The sequence below is a fragment of the Staurois parvus genome, unplaced genomic scaffold, assembly GCF_062004578.1.
Source record: "Staurois parvus isolate SC_StPar_1 unplaced genomic scaffold, SC_StPar_1.0 ptg000536l, whole genome shotgun sequence".
Classification (NCBI taxonomy): Eukaryota; Metazoa; Chordata; class Amphibia; order Anura; family Ranidae; genus Staurois; species Staurois parvus.
This window is the reverse complement of record NW_028318332.1, coordinates 2,105,440-2,125,784: the sequence shown is the minus strand read 5'-3', so window position 1 is coordinate 2,125,784 and position 20,345 is coordinate 2,105,440. Positions and strand designations below refer to the sequence as shown.

The 20,345-nt window shown below is 37.2% G+C and overlaps 1 protein-coding gene across 1 annotated transcript in view; it reads right to left on the bottom strand.

The window, feature by feature from the left end:
* Positions 1 to 609: 609 nt before the first annotated feature.
* ONECUT1 (one cut homeobox 1) overlaps positions 610 to 20,345 on the bottom strand; it is a 71,644-nt gene continuing 51,908 nt past the window's right edge. Inside the window, exons 2-3 of the mRNA XM_089690610.1 lie at positions 19,975 to 20,079; positions 610 to 9,766 (exon numbers count right to left, since the gene is read on the bottom strand). Coding sequence (XP_089546736.1) covers positions 9,480 to 9,766; positions 19,975 to 20,079 — 392 coding nt within the window. The 3' untranslated portion in view covers positions 610 to 9,479. The remainder of the gene's footprint in view (positions 9,767 to 19,974; positions 20,080 to 20,345) is intronic.

Genomic DNA, 20,345 nt, shown 5'->3' with positions numbered 1-20,345 from the left:
TAAGAATTCTTAAATAAATGAGCTACCATATTCTAAAAACATGGTTGTCCTTAAATATTCTCTTAAAATGTCAATGCATAAAAATTACCTGTTCAACTTGCTGTCAAACTTGACATATTTGAGTGAGTACCTTATAAATGTTACATGAAATACAGTTACATTATTTCAGGAAAATAATATCAGACTATTCAGACACTTTCCTAAGATGGCAAAACTGGAGCAAAAAAAGGAGAATTTCTTCCATTGAGGAGAATAAGATGGAGTTAATCCTGTATCGTCTCAGATCAGCACTAGCTCAGCCTAACAAATAAATCTTTATGACAGAATTAAATACACTCTGAAAAGGCCATTTCAGCTCTTTTGTAAGAATTTTTCTATTGAGTACGGTGATGGATATCTTTTGATAGCAGGAGATAGCTGTAGACTATAAATTATAAAAAGCTGTATTCCTACTAATTGTAAACTTTTTTTCTATATTCATTGAAATTGAAGCTGAAATTTAATTATTATTCCAATTACTCGCTGTTTCCTGTCAGAACAAGATTGTGTACGTTAATAATACTCCAGAATTATTAATCCACCAGCAGCAAAAAAGGGTAAACATTGCAATTACATTGATGAAATTTATTTAATTTTCTGACATCAAAGTAATTGTCGCTGCAAATTAATGCAGACTATTAAATGTGCCTTGTAGATGTCAGAACAGTTTCCAAAACACAAGACTTTGTTGCACAGTAAATCAATGCACAGTATTATACAAGAGTTAAAGACACACAATACATCTGCATTTCAGTTATCCAGTAATTTTGGAGAAAATTATAGATTAAAAAGAAGATATACCAAAGAGACATGTATAGAATATAAAGGCGAAGTAAAGCTGAAAAAAATTATTCATCTGAAAATGGTATATGTAAATAGTTTACATATTAGATTATCTTGATGGTACATTGCTGGATTTTCAGTTTTTTTGGAGCAATGATTCATAGCATATAACTGTGATTCTTTAGACCTAACTTTGATGTTGAAACCTTCTGCCAAAGGCATTACCACCAAGGTTCCAGTTCAGGCACCGTACAATGTCAGTTGACCAGTTGCTGTTTTAGAGGTAACTTCTGAGGTCAGCAGTATGGTAGCCAATTGAGAACCTGGCGTGCTCACGCTTTGTCCTATCTGAGTGATCAGAGTGTCCTGTAATTTTGTGGTTTCCGATAAGTATTATGTCAAGGAAACTTGGATTGCCATGTAGTTCTTTCACTGTATTGCTTTGCTGATTCCTTTAGATAAATAATTAAAAAAAAAATTATATATATATATATATATATATATATATATATATATATATATATAAGAAATATAGGAGGCAATATGGATTGGTTTTTAAACATGCAAGGTCTGGGCCTGCCATTTTTTACCTTGTTGCACTGCTTATAGGGGTCTGTTTGCTAAAAGAGCATGGACTTGGCGAATGAATGGAAGCTATGTGTACCTAGAATACCTGATTCCTACATTTAAAAGAAAAAAGACAGGATTTTTGCTTGACCATCATTGGATAATTAAAGTGAAGTCAGGTTCACTTCATTTTCCAAGTAACAAGTGATCATTCAACATTCATTTGCTAATTAAATGTTTTCTGCTTGCTTAGTAAATCAACCCCACTGGTCATTGGCCTAGGATGGGTCTGCAGTAGTGAGGTATGAAAAGTCTAAGCTCCCATCCTGCAAACTTGTTCCAGGTCAGTTAGCAGGATGGTAGCCCTGGTGCTTGAACGTTTGAAACCCAAGCCAGCAATGACAGAAATCACTGGGTTCTTGTTCTCCTCTTTGTTTTTGGATTGATTTTTATGAACCATATAGTTTGCCATTGGAACGAACAGTGCAGATTAGACACAAAAAACCTTATGGGGTATTTGATTGCTTAATTTTGTACATTAGATTAGAATTTGTAGAAGTGGATTGCATTTCTGAGACAGTATAATACAATTAATAAATAAATACAATTGGATACAATTTTTTTTTTTAGCAAAAATAAAACTAGTGCAACTGTTTTCAGATTACAAGTGAAAACTGCCTTTAATAAAATGAAAAGAGCTCTTGACACAAGAAGGCTTTGACCTGAGATTTTAGAGTGTCATTGGTGCAGACTGCACTGCTAGCATTTCATATAGTGAATTTTGCATTCAAGGTCTGAGAGGAAATGCACTTTTTTTGTCTCTTGAAGAAATAAACAGTGCCTTTGCATGATCGTCTTGATAGCATTCTCCATTCTGTTAATAGTGTTCCCATAGAGCTTCTATGTTTCAGTGACCTAATGAGCATTATTGACCAGCAATTGTACTATCAAAATATTTCCAACAAGGTACTTTTTAAGGTGCCACATTTTCAGATATTTCTGGGGGGATTTGTATTTGTTCAGGTTTCACTTTACTTTCCCTTCAATTCTAATTACATCATAATTGTTTGCACAATGTTTTTTTTCCATAGGTAGCAGTCCAGCTGCCCTTAGTAAGTTAATTGGTATCTTTGAGGCAACCAGAGTAATCTGGTCCAAAACACATAAGTTGCCACCTCCGTACACCACAGATTTAATTTAGAATGACCATTTATTTATAAAGTTGAGCAAATATCCAAATACAAGTTTGTCTTCAACGTTTAACGCCCTCTTCGTTCTATACCCGTGCTTATGGCAAATTATACATATTTATATACACACATAAACAAATCAATTCCAAAGAAACAAGTCACACAAATGCCAGTGCTTGATTAACATTGAACAACATCTGAAATATTCTTTGGATGTGCAGGTCAAACCCACAAAGTAAACCCCTAACAAATAAATTAGCAACATAAAAACCCATAAAATGTACATACATACATACAAATGACGTATTTTTTGGTTTGATATCAGTACCTTTGTGAATACAAGGTATAGGGATCTGGCAGTGTTTAAAACACACACGTCAAAGTCTGCTAAGATTTTTGTCTTTTATACACCCTGCACAATCAAGAGAAAAAAATCATCTCTCCATCATCACATCTTAGTAGACTAACAAAAGAATTGTAACATGAAACTTTGGTTGTTTTGAAATTGACTATATACAGCCTTTTTTCTTTGTTGAAACTACAGGAATAAATTAAGCAAAGATTAAATAACCAAAATTGAAACAAAGCATCAAATTTACAGTTCATTAAGAAGAAACAGAAATGATTTAGATGTACATTTTCAAATAATTTTTTTCCTGTTATCCCATAAAAATGTATATCAAACACAAATTCCTTTATTTAATAACATAGTCAAAAAAGCAATAACATGCAGTTCCACATAGCAACCGATTGCATTAGCTTTTAGGGGTTTAGTGTGGCTAAGCCAATGTCAAAAGATGTTTACTGATTGGTGGATGCTAGTTTACTTTGCATGTTGCTCTTTGCTTTATTAAATAAAGATATAAGTGTTGTTGTTTCAAAAGAAAAAGAAATAACATTAAAACTTCATTGCATTAAATTTTGCAACCTGTCCTGACCCAACCCCTTTCTGTTTTTACCTTGGGGAAAATAATTTATTTTGAGAGAGCAACAGAGAGACTAAAATAATATCATAAAGAAATATAAAATAAATAAAAGAGTTATAAAGCTTTAGGATGAAGGTTAACATTTACTGAACTATTTAAGTTCTGTCTCATCACATAGACTTTCTATACAACATAAGCCTAAAGATTTTTTTATACTATGAGGTATTTGGAGGAATTGGTAAGAGGACTGCACGGCCTACATCCAGGCAAGAGGTACTCGAAGCGAGATGGCCAAGCGCAGAGCGATAGAGAGAGATAGAAAAAGGAGACTGTCAATAAGCTGGGACAGACCTAAACTTTGGTTTATCAGCTATAAGAGTCAAAAATAAAATCCTTTGGTATCAAACAAATGTTCATTGCATGGTTGCACTGCAAAAGCACCACGGTGAAGAATTATTTCTTTGTCTGTATTATTAGTTTTATTTTATCAGTGGCCTTTACAAGAGGCTGAGGTATTCAAAGACGTATAAGGTGAGATAAAAGAGGTCAACAGCGGTTTAACACTTTGGTATAAGCAAGGCACTCGTCCTATGAGTTTACAAAGTTTGCAACATCTTTGCCTAAAGCGGTACTCCTAACATTAATGATTTGGTATGTAGCATTCATTGGTTTTTGGAAGGCTTCATATGGCCTTGAGTAGGCAATGATCATGGTCTGACTTAAACAATGTTTGCCATTAAAACAAAAACAACAACAAAACTATAGCTAGCTGCACACTAATAGACTGACAGGTGGGGCAAGCAGCCAGACCTTTGGCAATACATACAGTTAAAAGTAAAAGTGCCTATGCCCCAGCTGAGTTGGTAGTAAAACAACCAATTACACAGCTAGATGCAGTCATTGTGAGATCATGAGTTCTATTTCAGGTGTTCAGTATTCAAGCACTGACAATTGGATACAAATCAGCAATCAGGATTATATTCTGTCCATGGGATCATTATCAGCAGGTTAGCCCTGAACATACCTAATTAATTGTAATTTTTTTAAAGTGTGTGAACCTTAATTGGTAAAAAACTGTCATTAGGGTTGACCAACTAAAGCACGTTTTCCTTTTCTTCAGGAAATCTGAACTTGAATCTTCTCAAATCATCCAATCGCATGCAAAGCAAATTCTTATTTTTTTAAATTCCTTTGCACTCGATTGGGTGTTTAAAGTGAACATAGAAGAATATATTCTTATAGTAAGAAACCCTTACTAAATTACTGATCATGGATGTTGACAGTTGTATTTGCAACTTGACAGATTGGGGTTTATTTACTAAAGCTGGAGAGAGCAAAATCAGGCTCACTTCTGCATGGAAACCAATCAGCTTCTAACCTCAGCTTGTTCAATTAAGCATTACCAATACAACCTGGAAGCTGATTGGTTTCCATGCAGTAGTAAGCTTGATTTTGCACTCTCCAGCTTTAGTAAATAAACCCCATTATGTCTGTTTAAAGAAAGTGATAACTCTGAAAAAGTCACAGCTACTCTGTATTCTGGTGGCACGAAGTATATAAATTTATATATATGTAAAGTTTTAGGTGATTTATTTGTGCCCAACACAACAAGGATTTTTTTTTTTTTTTTCTTTTCTTGGGAGGGAGGGAGCAACATCGCCATGGAGAATTGATGAGCTGGACCTTGATCATATAAGGCCATCTGGTCCCTCTGCTATTGAGTCCATCAGTCTCAAGGGTGCTTTGCAGCACCTCTGACCCTGAAGGGGTTAATTATAATATTTGTGAAAAAGAAAAAGAGTTATATTTCTCAAAGGTCAGGGGTCATGGGTCAGGAGTCAGGGGAAGGTCGCTGAGTGCCTTTGACAGACGAAGGCCGTGCAAGGAAAAAAATCTTTGGTATTCTTTGGTATCATCAATGTGATTAAAATCACGAAATGGAAATTGAGTGAGGTAGCATCTTTGGTTCACGCTATAAATAGTCGATCTTTACACTTTTATTTTTTGTTTTTTTATTACACCTGGAAGCAGCTATTTCTTTGCTTCTTTGTCGTTTTAGGAAATTGTTACCAAATGTATTGTAAAGCTAACCACACCACAATAAACCAAAAGGTCAGCACAATGAAATGCAACTGACCTCTGTGATAGGAAATTGAATGCACCACAAACTCTGATTAGGCAACACAGCCAAAGTACTTTCTCTTTGTTTGCTAAATGCATAGTTTTTTTTTGTTTTTTTCTGTATTTTTCTTTACTTCAATCCCTAGTAATAAAGAAAAAAAAAGCAAAAACCTACTGTTTTACTGCCTTTCCAGCTCTGGGGAGTGGACATGTCCTAGGACTCTTTGGTATAGAAAGGGTTGCAGTTTAAAACAGCAGGTTTAACATAATGAAACTAAAAGAAATAAAAAGCCCCCTCCTAAACCTTATAAGGATTCATTCACATCCTTAAAACTGATGTATAAAATTGTTGCAGATGTTTTTCTGTCTAAACTCTTAAATGTATAAATTAAAAACACGCAGACTGTGCACCCATTCATGTGTCAAATCATAACCATTTAAAGGCATGTCCTGAGGTCTAAACACTACACTACTAGGACAATGAACATTTACCTTGTTCTGTGTTCTCACTGTTAGCCTGGCAATTTATGTGGCGATACCATGTGACTGGGTATATGTTCTAACAATATGGTTTTATATAATAATGGTTTTATTTTAATGTGTAACGTTCAGGGAGCGAATTGTGACAAATACTTGGTACTATGGATTAGTTATCCAGTTGTGCATTGGTTAAAGGGTTATCACAAGTCTTGAGTATGCAAACCAGGAAAACATCACTGCTACTTGAACAGGACTCTTTGGTTAATTGCAATGAGCTAACCGGTTGCATCTCAAAACACTCCAAATAGAAACAAAGCCATTGTAAGAAAACTGCGTAAAGTATTAAATTGTGGGATTTCTAAATCTAAAATATAGTATGTTTTTATATATGTGCAATTCTAGCTTCTTTTGTAATAGAATACAATACAAAATGTCTACTTGTAAAATTAAAGCAATAATCCAAATGCACTTAATAGTAACCTTGGGAATGGGTGTGCACAGATTGGTACCATGTCATGTTGAACTATTCTTCCAGATAAGCAATATTTTCTTGTGTTGGATGTTAAATGAAATAACATAAATTACATCCTTATGACATATAGGAGATGTGGAATATAAAAACAGAGAGCATTTGAAGTATCTTGATTTTGAAATAATGTTACTAAAAGATGCAGGTCATGTCATGTTATCTTTAAGAGAATCAGCCACACAGCAATGTCCTCATCTAGGAGACATCTGATTCCAGCTGTCGTAGTTTCCTGAATTCTAGTTCCAGGACAATGATGTCATTTAAACAGGTTTGTCTTTACTGCACTAGTACTAATACCTGGCCAGAAGCAGAGAACAGGGAATTCCATCTGAGGTTTCTTACACAGGTAAGTTCCTTATGACTGATTCACTTTAATGTTTCCCCAGTGAAAATTAATCAGTTTATTAATAACCCAAAGATGTATTGCCTTTTAGGCAGTGTTTCCCGAAATAACGTAACTTTATAAGTCTGCTTTTGTTTGCTTCAAGTAACCTGTTAGATTTTTTTTTTCCATACATCCCAGGACACGGAACACCTTCAAATTCATAACAATAGGATCCAAGGCAGTAGTTCTGGGTCTGGAGACATTTGTCTCTAAAATGGAGCAGACTGCTCCTTCAGCAGTAGGTTGTCTAGGTACCCTATCATGGTGATGGTAACAGCCCCAGAACCAGAACTAAGACCTTGGATCCTATTGTTTTGATTTTGAAGATGCTCTGTGTCTCATGATGTATTCAAAGAAAATGATTTTGCAAGTAACCAAAAATCCAATGTTTTCTTTTTTCCCCTTAAAGCAAATATGTCACTAATGAAAACAAGCTGATGTATCACAAACATTTAAAAGCAGACACCTTGGGAACCCCTGAAGTCTGTCCAGCACAATATGTCTACCACCATTTCTGAGGTTGAACCTTTGCCACACCCCTCCTTATCCACATCCCTCAGTGAGTCTTTCTAACCAATAGGAATGCTCAGATTGCACATTTGGGAGCTCTAGAAGGTGAGAAAAAGTACATGCATGTACCTGTTATGTGTCCGCTTGTAAGTGTTGACTAAGCCAGCCATACATGGATCAAAATTTTGCTGGTTCAGCAGGGACCAGCCAAATTTCAATCCATGTATGCGCTAGCAGGTGGTACACAACTCAATCTATCGACTGACATGTGTACAACCAGCGTTTCAGGTTTTCCCCAAATGATCAGTGCCCCTGACTATAGCTGGAAACATTGAGCATTGTAATCTGCCGGCTGCAAATTCTACCTGCCGACAGAACACAATGGTGCTGGGGAGTGAATCCCCCATCCATATCAAATGTGTGGATGGGGGAATCAGCACATTTTTTTGCAATGTACAATATACGGCCTGCCTTACAGTATAATGTTTTTTTTTTTTGGTGGCAGGCATTCTTTAACTTGACTGAAATTTTTAATCTAGTAAGGTGTACATGGTAGGAATAAAGCATATTGGCTTTTGTTATGCAGACTAATTACTTATGTTTGGCTAGAAAAAAAATCTACTGGTTATTGTACACCTATATTTATGTATGGTGTAAAAAAATTCATAAGGAGTATACCATAGCACCAATCAGAAATCACCTTTTAATACTTTAAGCACACTTCAGTGCTACATGTTGGCATGTGGTTGGTTGCTGTTCACTTTAGTGCATTATTATTGTTTGCACTACCTTTTATTATATTTGCCTGCTCATGTTTCAGTAAGCACTTCCAGCAGACTGAAAAGAGCATTGTCAGTTGTTTTCATTATTTGTAAAGGCAGCAAGTCTACTAATATAAATATTACAAGGAATGTGAGGAATAACGTAGATTTCTGAATGAAAACGGCTGGTCCTTGCAATGCAACAAGCTAAATTTCACTGAGGAAAACAAATATGAAAGATATATATATATATATATATAGTGGTTGGTTGACTTATTTGGGGTATGTGTGAACGAGGGTCACAAACGCATAGGGTACTTGTGCTCAATTCAAGCAGATCGCATCCTTCAAATCTACGACAGAGAAAGAAATCCCTAACATTATGTTTCCTTACAAATAACAGTCCTGGTTATAATGAATGTTTGTGAATTTTCTTTTTTTTTCTAGTAAGAAATTAGAATAGTTTATACCTACACTTCTTCATACAACAGTATGTAAAAATATCACTGAAATATTAAAATTACTGCAATAAAACACCTGAACTACTATACTAAATGTGTTCTTTGGTATGTTGCACTTGTGGGAGAGGTCATGTTTCTATTTGTCTGGACAACTCTTAACAAACAAAGAGAATGCACAGGTCTAGGTGCCATTTACCCATTTGAACGCCAACAGCAAACCTTGAAACCGCTAGGTTCAAATGACACAGCTACACTCAGTTCCAATAAACTCAAGACGACTTGTTGGTCACACTATATCCCAACCTGCAGACAAGTTATGACCGAGTTCCTTACCACTGGACTGTAAGTACAGATACACCATACACCTTCATGTTTAAATGTGCGGTGGCAATGACTACCCATATCAGAAAATGTCCATTCAATGACAAGAGATCACGATGCTCCAAACCACCAGACATCAAAATACTGTGAAGATGATGATGATGGCTGAAGGTGTAAGGCCAGTGGAACTTGTCTTATTATTTTGCTTTTTTGCAAGTCGCTCTCCTGAAAAATGCGTTACGAAGAAAAGTTCACAGGAGAAATGAGTCTTTGGTTTCTTTGGACTTATAAATAATTTTGGTTTGAAATAGTTTTTAAAGTATAAACCTGCTAATTGGATGTCCTTTTCCATTTTATTAAAGCTTTTCCACCGAGGTTGTAGTTTTTTTTTTATTTTGTGTTTCCTTCATGCTTTGGTACAAGTGCTTGATGAAGATGATGTATTTCCCGAGCTGCCTTCATCTTGCCACTTATCTAGACTCCTCCTGCGAGCATTCATGAAGAAGTTGCTGACTGTGCTGAGTTCCAAGCCAAGCTGCTGGGAAATGGTGATCTGTAACTCTTTGGATGGGCGCTTATTTTCTTTGAATATTGCATGAAGAGTCCTCCGTTGGACATCTGTGAAGACCAACCTTGGCTTTTTTGGTGTATTCCCTCTGTCTTTGCCATGGTCTTGCTCTTTTCTTTTACATGCTAAAAGAAAAGGACAAGTTGTTAAGAACAGTATAAAATATATTACATACTATACATTAACCAAGATGCAAAAAACAGTGATAAAGGGTGGGGTATTCTGTGTGGTATTGTAATGGTGATTAGGCAAGTTTTGGTAACTAGTAAAATGCATATACAGTAACATAGTTTCTTTAAATACATTCCTGATGATAAGTACGTAGAATACATTGATGATGTCACATGTTCGCCAGTTTATTTCACAGACAACCACAACAGTATTCCCCACCCAGAGACCACCTCATTAATCACGTTCCACCAAATAGGGCTCAGTCTAAGACCTTGTGATAAGGCCTATTGTTTCTTTTATATTTCATTTATATTCACAAATATGGCACTGAAGAAAGCATGAGTGCCCCCAAAAGTGGTATATTTAACTTTGGCTTCTTGAATCAAGCAATGTTATCTTGTATCTCCAAGGCAAGGGCACAGACTAATTCTTCCAGGCCAACCACCTTTTCTACCCAATATTATAGGCACTCACTTGATCTGCTGGGAAAATGCAGCAGGATAATTAGGAGCACATAGGAAGAGAGGCTAGAGTTGGGCTTCTTTGGGAATAGCTTGCCTCTGCAGGGATAAAAAGATAAGTTGGTGATTCAGCCCATCAGCCTTCACCTACATGATTTCTGATGCACTGATCCTTCAATGAATGTGTCTAAGACATAACAGCCCAACACAAAAATTAAAAACCAAATATTCAAACTGCTGGAATAATTTGCTCTCTTCAGTTCTTTTCTGATATACAGTATCTCACAGAAATGAGTACACCCCTCACATTTTTAAAAATATTTTATTCTATCTTTTCATGTGACAACACTGAAGAAATGACACTTTGCTACAATGTAAAGTAGTTAGTGTACAGCTTGTATAACAGTGTAAATTTGCTGTCACCTCAACACACAGCCATTAATGTCTAAAACACTGGCAACAAAAGTGAGTATGCCCCTAAGTGAAAATGTCCAAATTGGGCCCAATTAGCCATTTTCCCTCCCCGGTGTCATGTGACTCGGTGTGTTAGATTTGGTGTTATCGCTCTCACTCTCTCATACTGGTCAGTGGAAGTTCAACATGACACCTCATGGCAAAGAACTCTCTGAGGATCTGAAAAAAAGAATTGTTGCTCTACATAAAGATGGTCTAGGCTATAAGAAGATTGCCAAGACTCTGAAACTGAGCTGCAGCATGGTGGCCAAGACCATACAGCGGTTTAACAGGACAGGTTCCACTCAGAACAGGCCTTGCCATGGTCAACCAAAGCTGTTGAGTGCACATGCTCAGCGTCATATCCAGAGGTTGTCTTTGGGAAATAGATGTATGAGTGCTGCCAGCATTGCTGCAGAGGTTGAAGGGGTGGGGGGTCAGCCTGTCAGTGCTCAGACCATATGCCACACACTGCATCAAATTTGTCTGTATGACTGTCGTCCCAGAAGGATGCCTCTTCTAAAGATGATGCACAAGAAAGCCCGCAAACAGTTTGCTGAAGACAAGCAGACTAAGGACATGGATTACTAGAACCATGTCCTGTATGACATGGATTACTGGAACCATGTCCTGTGGTCTGATGACACCAAGATAAACTGATTTGGTTCAGATGGTGTCAAGCGTGTGTGGCGGCAACCAGGTGAGGAGTACAAAGACAAGTGTGTCTTGCCTACAGTCAAGCATTGAGGTGGGAGTGTCATGGTCTGGGGCTGCATGAGTGCTGCCGGCACTGGGGAGCTACAGTTCATTGAGGGAACCATGAATGCCAACATGTACTGTGACATACTGAAGCAGAGCATGATCCCCTCCCTTTAGAGACTGGGCCGCAGGGCCGTATTCCAACATGATAACGACCCCAAACACACCTTCAAGACGACCACTGCCTTGATGAAGAAGCTGAGGGTAAAGGTGATGGACTGGCCATGCATGTCTCCAAGGCAGTGCTGGAAAATAATGGTGGCCACACAAAATATTGGCACTTTGGGCCCAATTTGAACATTTTCACTTAGGAGTGTACTCACTTTTGTTGCCAGCAGTTTAGACATTAATAGCTGTGTGTTGAGTAATCTTGAGGGGACAGCAAATTTACACTGTTATACAGGCTGTACACTCACTACTTTACATTGTAGCAAAGTGTAATTTCTTCAGTGTTGTCACATGAAAAGATATAATAAAATATTTACACAAATTTGAGGGGTGTACTCACTTCTGTGAGATACTGTATATATATATATATATATATATATATATATGTGTGTGTGTGTGTGTATCTTGTAAGAGCTTTCATAATTTGAGGAGGAGATTTTGATGTAATTTGGTTATGCTACTCTGGGATATATGAATCAGGCAATGCATTTTACTTATATAAATACATTTTAGAAGTATTATTTTGCATGCATGAATAGTATATATATATTTTGGACTGTATATATATATATATATATATATATAATATAATATATATATATATATATGCTTTTTGTTCGGCCTGTTTACATGGAACATTTTGAATCAGGGAAGGTAAAATTCTATAACATAGCAAACTATACTTGGAGCAAAGTCAACTCTGATAGCTATGCATAATGTATCATTACACTTTTATCTTTTGTTTAAGTAAGATTAATCAGCTAATAAGCACATAGTGACCTATCTCTTCTGTGATAAGAAGGCGCCTCTTAGATTATGTCACTGGTAGCAGTTGGGTCCAAGAGCTACCCATTATCTGAGCAGTGTCTGTGACTATAGTACCCTATATTAGAAGGTATATGATATGTTAGGCTTCTTAAAGTCTGTAAGTCTGCAAACTTATCTTTAATAATAATCAATTCCACCAATCAACAGACAACACCAATAATCTGTATATAATAACAACAATGTATTCTTAATTCGACTTAGTATCTGCATAGTCATTAGCAGACCCACTAAGAGTGAGGGTTTTTTTTATCTCTAGAGCACAAAGTTCAAATGTTTACAAAATTCCTTTTAATGCTACAGCCCTGAGTTATTTCTAGCTCAGTTAATTGTCCGACACTTAGGCTAATGAGTTCTCATATGAGATGCTCTGAGTGCAATAGCTGTTTATATCTTCAATAAGGCAATTTGCATATAAACCACTGTGACATTATCAGAGAATGATAGTTATCCTTTGGACAGCTCTATATGCATTTCTTTGCTCTAAGCTGATTTCCTTTTTCTCTTATATGCAATCTGCTGCATGTGCCAAGCCCTGAACCTTGCTGATTGCTTCCTCCCCTGCCTGGCTAGCAGCTTGGTACATATACAGTGTATGGCGCCGTCTGCTTACTTTCCTATTGATTTTTTTCTTGCAACTTACTTTCAGCTAGCACATTACACAACTCTAAAACCAACCTGCTCACCTAAAAACCATAATGAGACAATAGAATAAATGTCAACAGATATCTAGGCTAGTAACATCAGTAGATATACAGTCCAAAGCTGACTCGGCCCTTAGTGTCTACAAGCTGATGATGGGATGAAGGGCAGAAAACATGAATTATACATCCCGTATAAGTGAAATCACTGCAAATGTTTTCAATTTCGTGAACAGAAAGTTAACCCTGGATATGCAACCCCACAAATGCACGCTTCAATTTTCACACTAAAGTTGGCCGTTACAAGATGGATGACTGGTCATTAGGAAGTGCGCCAACCATCAAAAAACTGGCAAATATAAACACTTTATAGAACCTTTACAGTTATAATATAATGCAATTCAAAGTGAAACAACTATGAGCAAATTGCATATGTTCACAGCAACCAATCAGATTTCAGGTTAAAAATATCATATACGCAAAAGTGTGTTTGAGTGGGTGCTATGCATTATTTTCCTTTGCACATTGCTTTTTGTCTTATGAAAAAATCTTATTAGGGTCTATATTTAAAAGAAAACTAGTCTTAGACATCAGATGGTCATATGTGTATGAGCTGGCGGTCTCATGATGTCTACTGGTGAATCTCAGCTCTAAAGAGGGACACAGTGGGGTTGATTTACTAAAACTGGAGCATGCAAAATTTGGTGTAGCTCTGCATAGAACCCAATCAGCTTCCAGGTTTTATTGTTAAAGCTTAATTGAACAAGCTGAAGTCAGAAGCTGATTGGCTACCATGCACAGCTACACCAGATTCTGCACTCTCCAGTTTTAGTAAATCAACCCCACTGTGTTCCTCTTTAGAGCTGAGATTCACCAGTAGATATCATGAGACTGTCAGTTCATAGACATCTGACCATGTGATGTCTATAGCCAGATCTATTTTAAATATAGACCCAAATCAGATTGTTTGTTAATTATTGATCATTTTCAGCTCTTCTTGGTTGTTGCTAAAATGAATTGCCATTATGCCTAATAATGATTATTACAGCTTAGGCAATAGGCAGGAAAGTTTCTTGAAAACTTTCCAAAATTGGTAAGAGTCACAAAAGTGACCATATATATGTAACATGAGAACCTAGATAGTCTATTCCACATAGGCCTTGATGCTACACGTTTGCTGCAAATTTTCCTGCTATATTAAAAGAGAAGTGTGGGTTTTTAAATAAAAAACAAGCAATCATAGTCATCCAGGTGGATGCAGCCTCAGTCCAATGGTGCATCTCTCTCTGCCTCTAAGACCAAGGACTGAATGATTAAAGACCGCTGATTGCTCAGTTCTCTGTCTTCAGTGAGCAGTTAGCTGATGACTGTCATTCACCAGCTATCTGCTCTACCCCTCCAGTGGTCACTAGAGCACCAGGCAGTGGAGGGGGTGGGAGTGGCTGGCACAGGCTCTGAGTCATCTTGGTGGATCCTGACATTAAAGTCGGGATCCCTCCAGAGTCTGGATCATAGCCCACTGCCGGCTGAATACGGGTCACAAGCGTGCTGAAATAAGTGTACTCCTGTAACCTACAGGAGAAGTAGGGCCAAATGAGCTTTGGTCCTACTTCTCCTTTAAATATGAAACAAAATTTGACATTAGCTGGCCAGCAAATCAATTTGAGAAGAACTTTTGGTTGGAACTACACGTGCTGCCTAACAAATGAGTACAGTGGGAAACACATCAAAGCTTTATCTTGTATGCTGTGCTAATTTGGAATAAAGGAAATAAGTTTATAGAGAACACAGTGTTCTTTCTTCCCTTTGTTTTTACCAGCTAAGCGGAATTGTCTGAGCCTGCCCCATCAATATTAGATCATCGTGTGTCAGCCAATGTCTGTAGGTTTTTGGCTCTTGGCTCATCATTTTTTAATCTGACAATATTAATTGCCTCTACAGTGTCTAGGTATTTACTAATCAGTATAAAGGGTAGGTAAATAGCTTCCATAGAAATCCTGACTGTCCATAAAGGAAATAATATAAGGGAAGACAACCTTGAGTTTGAAGTACTAATTAAAGGATAAAGATATATAACGTTTTCGGTGTCCTCCAAAAATCCAAAGTTACCAAAATACCCAAAAGGCTTTATTCAGATGACTGTTAAATTGCTTAACTTTGAGTGTTTTACTTGGGGTTTAAGGTATGTGGGTATATAGCCCCATACATACATATCCATTTAAATAAACCTTCTAGGCGTGAGTAGTTATTTGGTAATTTTGGACTGTTGCTTGTATACATATTGTTTTGAGATTTTTGGAGGACACTTGAATCTTCATATATCATTACACTTTAATAATCAGTGTTGGTATTGAGACATGTGGGGCTTTGATTTCTTTTTTTTTATGACTATTGCATTCAGGGTTAAACCTCCGACCTGGGCTCCAATAGTTTAAATGTGCTTGTTAATATGTAAGCATGTCACCAAACAAGTACAGAAGGATCCAGATATTCACCGATGATTTCCAGAGGCTTTCTTTGATGCTACTGCTTTCAGTGCACTCCCCAGACAAGCTGAGGTCATTGTAATCCTTTATATGTCTAGAGTCTCTTGAACTTTCTTTTTTATAATGGAGGCCACAGCTATGGGTGCAGCTGCTGCAGTCTCTGTAATGATACCACAGTGTATACAGATACTTAGTTCTTCTGTACTAATTGTGGAAAATTACTCCAAAATAGACAGATATATATACGCTGATGTTCTGTTTTCCTGTCAAATTTCTACACCATTTTGCACCTTCTGTTCCTAGGGATATAACCTGACTTATAAGGGGTCAGTGTCCTGTCTAAATCTGCATGTATCAATTTCGCTATGGAGTTGAAGAATCACCCTCTTTGTGTGACACTAGTAATTAGAGGGTAATCACCAAGCCTCTACCTTAATTTAGCATTCATGAATTAATAGGAACTCTAATTGAAACATCTAAATGACTCTAATGAACAATTTTGTGACTGCATCAATATTTTCATTACATTTGGCATTCTTTCTGCTGATTCTAGGACAAGTTGGCCTGTCCACCAACAGGCTGTGCTGTTGTGCTGTGCCTGAGCTGTAAGGTTTATTGCCAGTGCTATGACCAATTCACAGTTCAAAATCCAAAAATTAACCTCTAATATTATCTATCTATCTATCTATCTATCTATCTATCTATCTATCTATCTATCCATCCATCTATCTGCCAGAATTAAATAGCATTTTAAGGATTATTTATCAGATCATGGAGTACATTGAAAAAAGTAAAATTAAAAAACAGTAGATAAAAAAAATAAAATAGATGTGACTTTACAATTGTGAAATACACAGTAGTCTGCTGTGTATATGTGAAAGTATACGTGTAACCATAAGGGCTAGTGGCTGAGAGATAGTAAAACCCCATGGTTGAGCAGCACTTTTACCACCCTCCAACTACAGTGGCCAGGGGTGTACACATGCCATGGCTGCAATGCTTTGCTTTGTGTCTGCAGCAGGAATTATAACACTGTTGCTTTCAGCGGGTGTCACACCCACCAAGTGCAACCCATTCAAGTTAATGGGTTCACACTGCAAGCACCCCGCAACCATTTGTAAAATATGCGGTTGCAGCATGCTAGTGCAGAGTTCAGGGGTAAAGTAGGCAGTGAGGAGGAGATACAACGCCTCCTCACTGCCTGTCAAATGCTGTCTAATGCCTGGTTCACACTGTGTGATTTCTGATGTGACTTGAGTCTCATAGAATCGCATGACAATGGAAATCACATGGATTTCAATGGTGCCCATTCACATCAATGCGACTCAGCAGGTTCCTGTACTGCTTTGGTGTGATTCTTGTGTGATTTTTGCCCCATATCAGAAATCAGTTACTGGAAAGGCCACACTGGAACTGATTTAATAAAACCTGCTAAAAAGAAAATGAAATTGTAAATAACCCTAACGCAACCCAACACTACCTGCATGAAGTTTGCATGTTCTTCCTATAATTGCATGCGCTACATTCGGGCAGTCTGGTTTCCTCCCACAGTCCAAAGTCATATGCTGGTAGGTTTATTGGCTCCTGTCCAAATTAGCTATAATATGTGTATCAATGTAAAATAGGGACCTTGTATTGCGAGGACAGGCACTGATGTGAATATTTAAAGTCCTGCATAAACTGTTAGCTCTATATAAATACATGTAATTAATATACATATAAAGTGCAAATATGACTGACCAGTATACCTTGATAATTAATGCTATAGAAAAAAAATAAAGATTTCAGTACATTAACACACATTGATTCAGTATGTGGACCACATCCGCGTGTATACTACCTATGAAGACCATTGAGCCTAATATGTAAAAAGATTATAAACTTGCAATCACTCCACACCTTACTTAAAAAACCTCAGAATAATTATGTGCAACTTTAAAACATAAAACAAAAATTCAAAGCAGGCTACTCATCGTATATTAGAAATTTCATTTTTTTCATTTTCTTTAAAATCTCCCAGCATCATACAATTATAGGTTTTTTATACTTTTATGCTGACTAGAGAAAGATTGGGCTATGTGTAGCAACATATATATATAAGAAGTTTGATTATCCAAATTCTGATCAGAATCAGTAGAATCAGACTAACATTTTTAAGTTTTTAGTATATGAAAAAATGCTATTTTGTAAAGATATTTTTATGCATGACACCCATTCATCTATGTCCTCCAATTTCTTCTTAACCTTAGATGTTTACCAAAGAACAGAACAGAATTGAAGTTAATGCCACAAATGTATGTCTCTTTAAATGGTTTTGTGATTAACTGATTTCTTCTTTTCTGTAAAAGTTCACATATATGTCCCACTAAGGGTCAGTCTTCAAAGTTCTAGATCAGCTTTTCTAAATTTTTTTTTAAATCTGAGGAACACCTAAAGTATAACTAAAGTCAAAACTTTTTTATTCTTTTTGAACAGGAATGGAGAGGGATTAGTTTTTATTACTGTCCCTTAAGGCAGATTCAACCTATTTGTTTTGTTTACCGTTGTCATCAAAAGCGAAAGTAAAAGAAAATCCAAATTTTAGATTTCCACAGAACAGTAATAGGGGAAAACTTCCAATCGGGTTCTGGTGACCCTGGTGCAGGGGCAGACTGACCATTCGAGCACTCGGGCACTGCCCGAAGGCCCGGGGTCAGTAAGGGGCCCCATGAGATGCCCCGGTACCTTTTTCTAGGGTTTTTTTGGGTGTGCTTTGAGTTTGGGCAAGGACACAGGGGCCCCATGATCCCCTATTGCCCAGGGGCCCCATGAGCTGTCAGTCTGCCCCTGCCCTGGTGACAACCAGGGATTTCCCTCACTTTAGAGGGATTTCCTCTCACTTCCTGTTTTGGCTATGGGACAGGAAGTAAAGGAGAATCTCCCCAATGGGACACAGGCGACAAAAAGAAACCTGACAGCCTGACAGGCTGGACATATATGATTCATTTTTTTATCATTCAACTGGTGGGTTCATCAAAAAAAAAAAATGTGGATGAGGGAATCACTCCCAGTGCACTATTGTATTCTGCCAGCAGAGAGCCATCCCCGCCAACAGAATACAATGGTCAGTGTTGCCAGCACTGATCGTTCAGGGGAAAAAGTGACAGGCTGGTTGTACACAAGTCGATTGATAGATTCACTTGTGTACAACCAGCTAGCACATACATGGATCAAAATTCAGTTGGTCCCTGCTGAACCAGCCAAATTTTTAACCATGTATGGCCGGCTTTACTCTATCAAAAATGGAAAAAAATGTTTTGCCTTTAGTTCTACTTTAATTTCATCTTCCGTTCTCAAGGAACCTTTGCTAATAATTACTATATATACTACTCACAGTATATTAGCATGATATTCAGTGGGAAGAATGCTTCTTACATTTGTGGTCAGCGGGAAGAATCCCCCATTACAGAAAGCTACAAAGATATTTGGTGTCAGTGGTTAATGTGAGGGGCTGAAATTGCTCATGGAACCCTGGTTGAGAAGATTGTTCTAGATCAACAAATATCCATTCAGAATATTCTAGTAACCATAAATCCCCCATTGGACCACACACCATCGATGTGAACCACAGTTGACAAAAATTCACAAACTGACTTCAGCTGGCTCTCCAACCCATCAAGATACATCCCGCCAACGTTTCCCCTTTATAAGGCTTGATTTTAGAGGCAGAGAAAGAGTGCCTCCATGATTAAGCCCTAAACTGGTGAACTGAGTTAGGGTGGTGTGTACTGATGGGTTGGAGAGCCAGCTAAAGTCAATTTGTGATTTTTTGTTGGCAGTTGTTTACATTGATCATGTGTGGTCCTATGGGGGATTTGTGGTTACATGGGCAAGCTAGATGGGCTCTTATTGAGAGACCAGCACCCAAAGGCAGTTTCTGAACCAGCTGGGGATATACACAGGAGCATTGAGCGGTGCTTTCATTTGTTTTCATTGAGAACATTTTGCTATTGTCCCAGGAAGAGTCTGGAATTTGGATGCAGGTAGCATCAATATGGATGGCCAATTCTGTTACAGGTTGAGCTGAACTGGGTGAGTAAGTCTCAGTTAAACACATGGGAACATTAATATAGTAACAAATGTATAAAACTTATTGTTTTTTTTAACTTATATATATGCATTGATATGGAGTATAGGTGGTTCATATAGGTCTTTGCAACAAGCACAATAATGCTTTGGCTGGAAACAATTATCTTCTGAAAGTGTAAAGACCCGAGGGACTGTTATTATGTAACATAATATTATGAAGTTCCTTTCCGTTGTGGAGAAAGAAAAGTAAATCAAAAGAAAGACAGGTTTTCTCCTGAAGAAATGTAGTATGTATACTCACACAAGTGATTAGACTGGGTGCTTTGTGATGGATAGCCGATTTTAACCAGGGAGTCTGCAGGCAACTGTCCAGAGTGCTGAAATACCGGATCGGCTGGTACCAAAGCTAGTTTAGTAAAGACATTAAATAATTTCAATGATAGTAGACTCCACCTCATTACAACAAATCAGTTCATTTCAATTTAGTTATCAAAAAATAATCATTACAAACAATAATCCATACATCTAGAAAGGTGCAGTGATAACAAACTAAAAAAAAAATAAAGACATGCATTTGTACTTAGTGGAAGGTGATGAGAGGAAGACAATGATGATAAGAAGAAATGCCTGATCTGTTGGGGGTTTTTTTAGATAGAAATATATGTGAAGGCA